This window comes from Oncorhynchus masou, chromosome 14 (assembly GCF_036934945.1).
Source record: "Oncorhynchus masou masou isolate Uvic2021 chromosome 14, UVic_Omas_1.1, whole genome shotgun sequence".
Lineage (NCBI taxonomy): Eukaryota > Metazoa > Chordata > Actinopteri > Salmoniformes > Salmonidae > Oncorhynchus > Oncorhynchus masou.
The window spans coordinates 22,778,402-22,789,672 of record NC_088225.1 but is presented as its reverse complement, the minus strand read 5'-3'; the positions used below and the strand labels follow the sequence as shown (position 1 = coordinate 22,789,672).

The window sequence follows — 11,271 nt, the reverse complement described above, 5'->3', positions numbered from 1 at the left end:
CCAACTTCTTGTGGGAAGCTTGTGGAAGGCTACCTGAAACGTTTGACCCAAGTTAAACAATTTAAAAGGTAATGCTACCAAATACTAATTGAGCGTATGTAAACTTCTGACCCATTGGGAATGTGATGAAAGAAATAAAAGCTGAAATAAATCATTTACTCTACTATTATTCTGACATTTTACATTCTTAAAATAATGTGGCAATCCTAACTGACCTAAGACATGGAATTTTTACTAGGATTAAATGTCAGGAATTGTGAAAAACTGAGTTTAAATGTATTTGGCTAAAGTGCATGTAAACCTCTGACTTCAACTGTATGTATGTATACACACACACACACACACACACACACACACACACACACACACACACACACACACACACACTTTTTTGAAAAACGCTTTCAGTTTAAACTTAAAACGACTAAAACCAGACAAAGTTTGTAGAAAAGATAATTGACCTATATATTTTATAATATAATCTTTGAGAACTAGAAAATCACCAAAATAAAAGCTAAATTGATCGAATTTTGGAGTACTTTAGGCATGGCTGGATTACCAATCGGGCACATGCCCAGGGGCCCTGATTTGGATACCCATTTATTTTGTTTGAGTATAAGTACACAGAATTAGCCTTGGCAAAATCTATAACTGCGATAATAACTCGCTAACTAGCAAAGAATATCAACTAATGTGCACACAGGCGGCTCTGATCTGAAAAGCGCATTCCCTCGCGGGTGACTGAAAGACGCTTGTGGGCTACTTGACCAATAGAACTTCACTCCGTTTGTGCTCTGGCTCTGCCTACAACAAAAATCACAGACTCAATCTTGCAAAGTTAGATTTGTTTTGGTTTGTTGCAATGAAAATGGGCTGATATAATGTTGATTAGATCACAGAAAAAAATTGAATCTATATAGTGCACACTAATTGGGTGAACTTATTGAAGTTCAATCTCTTGGTCTCTGCGTAGCAAGGCATTTCTTCTACACGGCAGTGCTGTAGGAGGTGTGCAGCCACACGCGCGTGCAGTTTATAGGGAACATTGGTAGAGTGCCATCTATAGGCTATGGTAAAAGAGTCAGCCATAAAATATATATGTTATTGGGCTAATTTCTGTGGGGGATCATAGATAGAGGAGTCGGCAGCATTCATTTTGGAGTAGAACGGCCTTTTAAAAAGTCACCAGAACCATCTCACAGTCGTCCTATAAAAACAGAACTCAGTGCATCCTCTTCCACAACCTTTGACACCAATTATAAAAATAAACAAATCGAGGGGCAACACTGGCTGCATTGGACTGAGCTCTCTTGTTACTGAGCTCTCGTTGTAAGAGAGATGGGGACAGAAAGATGGGGACAGAAGCAGCTTGGACAATCCACTCGATTGAGTTAAAAGCAAATAAGGAGAGCAAATAAATGGAGTCTTGAAACCTCCTTGTCAACTCTATAGCCGATATGAGTACTTGGAATACAGTCTTATAAACCCACCCATACAATCATATGAAATTCAATGGAGATGTGCAAATCAGGCCTGGAGATCGAAATAAGATCTCAGAATTTCATTTTTTCCAGTTTTCCATTGTGGATATGCAGTGTAAACCTGACTATGAGGAAGCATTGAGGGAGAAGAGGAGAAAAGCCTTCACCCAGGTTAGAAAGCTAGGGTCTCCGCCTCATGGGGGAGTCAGAGGGGAGAGAGAGGGGACGGGCTGTTAAACACTACAGTATGGACCTGTTCAGAACAACACTGTAGAATCTGGCCTTTATATTTGTCAGTAGCTGGGACCGGAGGATGTTCTGACAGATGCAGAAGGTACACCTGTTGCAGGTACACATGCAGCGGAGCTTGGCATGGCTGAGGAGACACAATCACAACACACGCACATACAAACACACAAAGATGAAGTCAGATCCACATTTGTACACGTTTCCATGGAAACATCACCGTGGGATGGCAGAACCCTGAAAGACAGACCCTGTTCTAGCACCAGATGGGGGGGGGCTTGGACTTTGGGTGACTGAGTTATGAAATAATAACTCCATCAGTAACAAAGGCAAAGAAGATTGGTTATTACTTTACTAAGTGCTGTAATACAGAGAAAGTGGTAAGAACTAAGTACTGAGCATTATGAAAGTTACATATCTTGAGGAACATTCTTCACATACATGCATACAGAAGGAGACATGTCCTCTGTAATAACATACAGAAGGAGACATGTCCTCTGTAATAACATACAGAAGGAGACATGTCCTCTGTAATAACATACAGAAGGAGACATGTCCTCTGTAATAACATACAGAAGGAGACATGTCCTCTGTAATAACATACAGAAGGAGACATGTCCTCTGTAATAACATACAGAAGGAGACATGTCCTCTGTAATAACATACAGAAGGAGACATGTCCTCTGTAATAACATACAGAAGGAGACATGTCCTCTGTAATAACATACAGAAGGAGACATGTCCTCTGTAATAACATACAGAAGGAGACATGTCCTCTGTAATAACATACAGAAGGAGACATGTCCTCTGTAATAACATACAGAAGGAGACATGTCCTCTGTAATAACATACACCTTTCATTAGTGGTAATACCACAATCATCCTTAGGTAGAAGAGGGGGAAAGCCACAGAGAATGAAGGAAATAGTGACAAAGTGATGAGAAAGTTCAGGGTAATTCAATAAAAACAGCTAAGCCTTCTCAGAATCTCCAGGTTGACCATTAAATATACATGGAACTAAACCATTATAATCTTACCTGTTGGCCTGGGTTATATAGCATGAGTCACTCTGACCTACAATCGATCTGCAGCCGGAGACGGTACTGAAACAGTCCGTACCAAATCCCCAACGAACGCAGAATAATAGTAGTGCCCTAACTACATAAAGAACTCTGTTCACTATCAAGAGAGATGTCTGAAACAGGTGAAGCACTGTAGTGCATAGAGCAGAAGCTGCTGATTATTTCTGTCAAAAGATTCCAGTCCAGTCATTTGAAGAGCGAGGGCCTGGATTCTTAGCTATAGGCCTCTATGCCTTGGGAAAGACAATGCTTTTAACATTAGATAACGGAAGTTCTTCCCTGTAAAGCGGAGATTTAAGGCTCAATTAAATGGACATGAATCTAATCCAATGGCTAATCTCTTAAATAAAGCACAAGACTAACTCTACCTCTCATAGAGAATGAATGGCTAAGACTGTAACACCCATTCAGTACAGCTGACTGGGGAGACTTCCTTCAAGGCCAAAGGATTTTCAGTGGATTACCTTCGTTTTGGGACTTAAAATGGCCTAGTCATCACCTTACAGTACCACAACACATTGACAGTTGCCAACGCTAAGGAACTGAAATAAAACAGCACCTAAAATACCCCCCCCTCTCAGGAAGAAGCAGCTTAATGTAGGACTAGAGAGGAAGGGAGACATGGAGGACAGTGGGGGGCTCACCCCTGCTCATACACAGGGGATCAATAGAAAGCCAGGGGTGTCTGGAGACGTCATACAGGACGTAACGAGGTCACAGAGGGCTGGCTGGAGGAAAAGACGCCGGGCTGACGGTGAAGTCAGACGATGGAATTAGGACCACTATGGTCTTTGAGGGGACTATACTCACAGGTACATGGCCATGGTGGTGAGTTTGGTGTAGAGGTCTTTGAGGGGACTATACTCACAGGTACATGGCCATGGTGGTGAGTTTGGTATAGAGGTCTTTGAGGGGACTATACTCACAGGTACATGGCCATGGTGGTGAGTTTGGTGTAGAGGTCTTTGAGGGGACTATACTCACAGGTACATGGCCATGGTGGTGAGTTTGGTGTAGAGGTCTTTGAGGGGACTATACTCACAGGTACATGGCCATGGTGGTGAGTTTGGTGTAGAGGTCTTTGAGGGGACTATACTCACAGGTACATGGCCATGGTGGTGAGTTTGGTATAGAGGTCTTTGAGGGGACTATACTCACAGGTACATGGCCATGGTGGTGAGTTTGGTGTAGAGGTCTTTGAGGGGACTATACTCACGGGTACATGGCCATGGTGGTGAGTTTGGTATAAATGTCTTTGAGGGGACTATACTCACAGGTACATGGCCATGGTGGTGAGTTTGGTGTAGAGGTCTTTGAGGGGACTATACTCACAGGTACATGGCCATGGTGGTGAGTTTGGTATAGAGGTCTTTGAGGGGACTATACTCACAGGTACATGGCCATGGTGGTGAGTTTGGTGTAGAGGTCTTTGAGGGGACTATACTCACAGGTACATGGCCATGGTGGTGAGTTTGGTGTAGAGGTCTTTGAGGGGACTATACTCACAGGTACATGGCCATGGTGGTGAGTTTGGTGTAGAGGTCTTTGAGGGGACTATACTCACAGGTACATGGCCATGGTGGTGAGTTTGGTGTAGAGGTCTTTGAGGGGACTATACTCACAGGTACATGGCCATGGTGGTGAGTTTGGTATAGAGGTCTTTGAGGGGACTAAACTCACAGGTACATGGCCATGGTGGTGAGTTTGGTATAAATGTCTTTGAGGGGACTAAACTCACAGGTACATGGCCATGGTGGTGAGTTTGGTATAGAGGTCTTTGAGGGGACTATACTCACAGGTACATGGCCATGGTGGTGAGTTTGGTATAGAGGTCTTTGAGGGGACTATACTCACAGGTACATGGCCATGGTGGTGAGTTTGGTATAGAGGTCTTTGAGGGGACTATACTCACAGGTACATGGCCATGGTGGTGAGTTTGGTGTAGAGGTCTTTGAGGGGACTATACTCACAGGTACATGGCCATGGTGGTGAGTTTGGTATAGAGGTCTTTGAGGGGACTATACTCACAGGTACATGGCCATGGTGGTGAGTTTGGTGTAGAGGTCTTTGAGGGGACTATACTCACAGGTACATGGCCATGGTGGTGAGTTTGGTATAGAGGTCTTTGAGGGGACTAAACTCACAGGTACATGGCCATGGTGGTGAGTTTGGTATAAATGTCTTTGAGGGGACTAAACTCACAGGTACATGGCCATGGTGGTGAGTTTGGTATAGAGGTCTTTGAGGGGACTATACTCACAGGTACATGGCCATGGTGGTGAGTTTGGTATAGAGGTCTTTGAGGGGACTATACTCACAGGTACATGGCCATGGTGGTGAGTTTGGTATAAATGTCTTTGAGGGGACTATACTCACAGGTACATGGCCATGGTGGTGAGTTTGGTGTAGAGGTCTTTGAGGGGACTATACTCACAGGTACATGGCCATGGTGGTGAGTTTGGTGTAGAGGTCTTTGAGGGGACTATACTCACAGGTACATGGCCATGGTGGTGAGTTTGGTATAGAGGTCTTTGAGGGGACTATACTCACAGGTACATGGCCATGGTGGTGAGTTTGGTGTAGAGGTCTTTGAGGGGACTATACTCACAGGTACATGGCCATGGTGGTGAGTTTGGTATAGAGGTCTTTGAGGGGACTATACTCACAGGTACATGGCCATGGTGGTGAGTTTGGTATAGAGGTCTTTGAGGGGACTATACTCACAGGTACATGGCCATGGTGGTGAGTTTGGTGTAGAGGTCTTTGAGGGGACTATACTCACGGGTACATGGCCATGGTGGTGAGTTTGGTGTAGAGGTCCTTGTTGGGGGCGTCCACCGTGTTGCAGGTCCAGGGTTGGGGCGGGTGCAGCTTGTTCTTGCGGCAGAAGTCCAGTGGGGTCAGGCTGTAGTGCTGGCGCGCCTCGTGCAGGTCTGACTTGGAGGCGATCATCATGCACGGCGTCTTGCTGTCCATGAAGTATTGCTGTCATAGGTCAAAAGGTTCAAGTTCAGAGGGTAGTTATAAGAACAAGACGAGGTAAGGATTGTTGATATCATAAAATTTTGGTAAACAGTTTCAGAAGGTGAAAAGCTGAAAAGTCCCTCTATTCCAGTGTAGTGAATCAAGGATCAGGGCCCATACTCACAAAGCATCTCAAGCGGAGTGCTGATCTAGGATCAGTTTTGCCTTTTAGATCATATGGACAGGGGGGACCTGATCCAAGATCAGTCCTCCTACTATAGACATGTGGTGAATACAGGCCCAGGACTAAACTAAGGACTGATGGATTTGATACAGTTTGTCAGTTAGGTACTGTACACACCTTGTAGACCTTGGCACAGTACTCAAAGGAGCGCGGGTTGTTGACGTCATACACCAGGCAGACCACGTCACACGCCAGGTCCTCCTCTGAGAGGAAGTCAAAGTCTGGCATCACCTCATGAAGCTACAGGGAGACAAAAGAGGAGAGAGGGGTGAAGAGGGGAGAAGGGGGAAATAGTTGAGACCGTTCAATGTCAACGTTTCAGCAGAAAGGCCTCTCTAGTATTCACTGTGTAGCACTGAACATATTAGTTTCCAAAACATATGAGGGGAAAACACTCATGATTTACTGCTAGACAGCTGGACACATAAAACACAGTATTATAAATTATACAACTGTATTATAATCCATCTCCCGGGGTTTTAATCTTGTTACCGGGCAGAAAGCATGGATACGAGGAGAGAGATGCACAGCCTCACCAGTAAGTACTTCTCCTGGCCGTAGACATACGTGGTGTTGATGGAGTAAAACGATTTATGGTCTTCTCTGATCTTCCGCTGTTTCTGTTAAGGAATGCAGAAAAACACTAATTCACCACTCCACATTGATACAACAGTACATGTTATTCCTCACTGCTAAATAGTTAAGTTTGTGTAATAATAATAATAATAGATAGTTTGCTATGTCTTAAAGGAGTTGGTAACACAGTAACAGACTGCCCAAGTCACCCTGGCTACTTAAGAGTAGCTATGAAACAGAAATGTGTGCTTAGCAGGTAGCAGTGAGCCTTCCATGGAAAAGCCAGTATCATGTACATTAGGCACCAAATTAGGAAGAAAACTGAATGAAACAGGGAGGGACTACCTGAATTTGTCCAATAAGAAAAAAACATTTTTGCATTGCAAAACATTTTGCTGGGGTGTGCCATAATGAATACACCCCAGTTGTCCGGTAGCTCCAGGGACTCACCAGCAGGTTGCGACCCAGAAAGGCCTGCAGGAAGCTGGTCTTGCCACTCCCCCTGGCTCCCAGAATGTTACAGCGGAACACGCTGCGCTGCGTCTGCTTCTTCTGCAGGTCGATGCGCTTGTTACGGGTCACTGAGGGAGGAGAGACGGGTGAGGAACAACATATACAGATATACAGATGCATGTGCGCGCAAACACACAACTACAGTGACTGTAGATTTATAGTAACTCACCACTAATTAGGTTTCAAATGCACAAACAGAGAGGCCACAATAATTAACACCAATACATGACAAGCATATAAACCTAGTCACGCACGCTCACATTACCTGTGATGGCTGCTGCCTGGGACTCCTGCTCACAGATGATTGAGTAGCCCAGGTAGCCCAGGTACTCCAAGCAGCGCTGCACATCCAGGTAGGTCGTTAACCTGACCAATCAGACAATTGAAGGCCTGTTAGTGTGTGTAGCATACGAAAGTGAAGAAGTTTGCGTTTCAGCAAAGCGCTGTATAACTGCATTACCAAATCATTCAAGTTAGACAGAGGTAACAGGTAGTGTAGTCCAGGTATGCTGGCCTAACTCACGTCCACTGTGACAGGTAACCCTGGTAGGTGATCCAGCCCTGGTCGTTGGTACACACTGTGTTGTTGACGTCGGGGCCCCAGGGCATGTAGGGAAACACTTTGAACAGGTCCTTGACTTCCTCCGGAGACAAGGCACAGTCTCTGTCCTGACAAACAAACACACACACACACACACACAGGTTAGGACCACTGTTCTAAAAATATGATTGTGTAGGGTTGCAATATTCCGGTAACTTTCCCAAAAGCCGGTTGGAGGATTCCCTCCCTGCTTATTCCCTCCTGATTCCGGGAAACTTCCAACTGGGACTTTGGGAAAACCTGTGAATGTTTGTCTGTGTGAGGCAGAAGGGAACACAACAGTAGCAGTTATGTCATCCAAGACTTACTTTGTCGTGCTTGTCGAAGACACTCTGGAGGAAGAGGTACGCGTTGTGGTTGAGCTCAGTGGTGCAGTCAGCAGGTATTTTTAGCCTGGCATGGACAAGAGAACATTCCGGATTAATCTCATTAAAAGTGCTATGGCTAAACTGGCATTGTTCAAAAGGCTCACCCTGGGAAAGACCTAGTGCCGCTTGAAAGTCATAACAAGTAGTGTAAGATGCACCCACAGACAGCTTGATGGTTCAGTAGGTTTCATCAACGTTAACATCTTTGACACAGTGTAAAGAAAGTGAGAGCCTGCAGAGCAGATGTCTTTTATCTGCTATTGACTGAAACTGAATTGGGGCCAGAGAGTCATTGTTATGCTCGTCCAGCCTTACATAAACAGGTGTATATCTCCCTCTTTCTGCCCAGAGGTAAGAGTTGCCCATACGTACGGCAGGGTTGTGTTCTGTAGGCGCGAAATGGAAGAAAGTGCTCAAACACAGAGTGAAAGTTATCACTATCTACACTTGTCCAGAACAGGTCGTTTTTGTTTTCCGCAGTAAAGCGTTTTACTACGATGTGCCCTAATGCACATGACCCTGGTCCAGGGGGGTTCAAGTGTCCACTCACAGGGGGAACAGGTATTCCTGGTGAAGCTCCAAGTCGTCGTCGTACCCAAACCTCCGCAGCACCGTCCAGGTGGTCTCGTGACGCCCCCTCTGGATGAAAAGCGTGTGCAGAAACAAGAACCCTAGTGGCCAATCAGGGTGAAGAATGGACACACGTCAGAGATACACCCAGACACACCGTTAGAGATGGACACAGTACACTGGTAAAGGGTTATTAAATATGTTATTCATGCATGACCTTTACTGAAGGTTACAGAAGAGAGTACAAGGGAGAGTGGGCAGAGAATAGAGCGAGATGGAAAGAGAAAAGAGAGAGATTGAATGAGAGATGGAGAGAGAATAGAGAGATTGAATGAGAGAGATGGAGAGAGAATAGAGAGATTGAATGAGAGAGATGGAGAGACAATAGAGAGAGATTATAGAGAAACTGAATGAAAGAAGGGAAGGCCTACAATGTGGTCAGTCTCACCTTTGAGCGTGAGTCCGTTGTCCTCAACTCCGTCCGTCATGTTCTTCCTCACCACGTTCTTGACATCCTCTAAGGCCTGGGGCGCCAGGGGCATGTTGAAACACGTCCTCTACCAGACACACAACACATGTGTCACCCACACAGAACTACTATACCCACACAGAACTACTATACCCACACAGAACTACTATACCCACACAGAACTACTATACCCACACAGAACTACTATACCCACACAGAACTACTATACCCACACAGAACTACTATACCCACACAGAACTACTATACCCACACAGAACTACTATACCCACACAGAACTACTATACCCACACAGAACTACAATACCCACACAGAACTACTATACCCACACAGAACTACTATACCCACACAGAACTACTATACCCACACAGAACTACTATACCCACACAGAACTACTATACCCACACAGAACTACTATACCCACACAGAACTACTATACCCACACAGAACTACTATACCCACACAGAACTACTATACCCACACAGAACTACTATACCCACACAGAACTACTATACCCACACAGAACTACTATACCCACACAGAACTACTATATCCACACAGAACTAGAGTGAATAATGAAAGTCTACAGACAGCACAATGCTGCATCCAAGTGCTTCAACAATAAATCACTCAACACACATCACCTAAACACAACTGAACATTTGTCCGGTGAGACCAAAATGGGAAAGAAACAGTCTATTTCAACAAATCTGACACAGCTACTAATGTAACGTGGTTTGGGATATATGAAGTCACAAGCAGATATGTATACAGCTTTGCACCATTCACTAGAGGACAAAAGATGCTCTGAAAGGGTTTCTAAATCAACCACCTGTCTGCAGGCTACCGGTGAACCCACTAATAACCTATCCCTCCCCCTCTCTTGCACTCAAGTTAAAATAAACTGCCATTGGAAAAGGAAGTAAATCAGGTTATTTCACTTCAGCCAGATAAAGCACACAAGCCTGCAGCTACAGCCAAGAAAGGTTTTCCCACAAGGTTTACTTTCCCACAGTGAGGCTCCTACCTGGAAGAAGTTGAGTTCTTTGTCGTTGAGGATGCCATCGTTGTCCAGGTCCGACACTTTGAAGATGCGAGTTAGAGACTTGATGCAAGACGGCTTCATCTGAATAAACACAAAGTATACATTTGAAATATGTAAAATATTATATTCTTGGAGAGCTAAAAAATAGATGTCTGTGTACCCATGGTAGCGCTAGGAAACGTTTTGATTGCCTAACCTGACCAGGAAAAGTAACTACATAGTTAGGGTAGCTAGGGACCTGGAGTTTTCCCTCTGCCCTCCTCACCTCCTTCTCCTCTGGGCAGTACAGGGGTCCTGTAGGGTGGAGCACTGCCTTCTGGGCATAGTAGAACAGCTCTGAGATGTTCTTCAGGTTTTTGGCAGAGCACTGAGAAACACAAAGATACAGTAACCTCAAAACCAGGTGGAACAATACACTGAGAAACACAAAGATACAGTAACCTCAAAACCAGGTGGAACAATAAACTGAGAAACACAAAGATACAGTAACCTCAAAACCAGGTGGAACAATACACTGAGAAACACAAAGATACAGTAACCTCAAAACCAGGTGGAACAATACACTGAGAAACACAAAGATACAGTAACCTCAAAACCAGGTGGAACAATACACTGAGAAACACAAAGATACAGTAACCTCAAAACCAGGTGGAACAATACACTGAGAAACACAAAGATACAGTAACCTCAAAACCAGGTGGAACAATAAACTGAGAAACACAAAGATACAGTAACCTCAAAACCAGGTGGAACAATACACTGAGAAACACAAAGATACAGTAACCTCAAAACCAGGTGGAACAATACACTGAGAAACACAAAGATACAGTAACCTCAAAACCAGGTGGAACAATACACTGAGAAACACAAAGATACAGTAACCTCAAAACCAGGTGGAACAATAAACTGAGAAACACAAAGATACAGTAACCTCAAAACCAGGTGGAACAATACACTGAGAAACACAAAGATACAGTAACCTCAAAACCAGCTAGAACAATACACTGAGAAACACAAAGATACAGTAACCTCAAAACCAGGTGGAACAATACACTGAGAAACACAAAGATACAGTAACCTCAAAACCAGGTGGA

At 44.5% G+C, this 11,271-nt stretch overlaps 1 protein-coding gene across 7 annotated transcripts in view; it reads right to left on the bottom strand.

Moving 5' to 3' along the window:
* The window catches only part of LOC135554542 (mitochondrial Rho GTPase 1-A), a 38,048-nt gene that overhangs the window by 18,731 nt on the left and 8,046 nt on the right, over nt 1-11,271 (bottom strand). For 5 of the 7 annotated variants that reach the window (XM_064986893.1, XM_064986892.1, XM_064986894.1 and 2 more), the window contains exons 7-18: nt 10,443-10,544; nt 10,160-10,258; nt 9,094-9,202; nt 8,626-8,746; nt 8,016-8,100; nt 7,630-7,775; nt 7,372-7,472; nt 7,044-7,174; nt 6,554-6,637; nt 6,135-6,257; nt 5,592-5,794; nt 1,735-1,857 (exon numbers count right to left, since the gene is read on the bottom strand). In XM_064986893.1, coding sequence (XP_064842965.1) covers nt 1,735-1,857; nt 5,592-5,794; nt 6,135-6,257; nt 6,554-6,637; nt 7,044-7,174; nt 7,372-7,472; nt 7,630-7,775; nt 8,016-8,100; nt 8,626-8,746; nt 9,094-9,202; nt 10,160-10,258; nt 10,443-10,544 — 1,427 coding nt within the window. The remainder of the gene's footprint in view (nt 1-1,734; nt 1,858-5,591; nt 5,795-6,134; nt 6,258-6,553; nt 6,638-7,043; nt 7,175-7,371; nt 7,473-7,629; nt 7,776-8,015; nt 8,101-8,625; nt 8,747-9,093; nt 9,203-10,159; nt 10,259-10,442; nt 10,545-11,271) is intronic. The other 2 variants (XM_064986897.1, XM_064986898.1) reach the window with 1 other exon arrangement.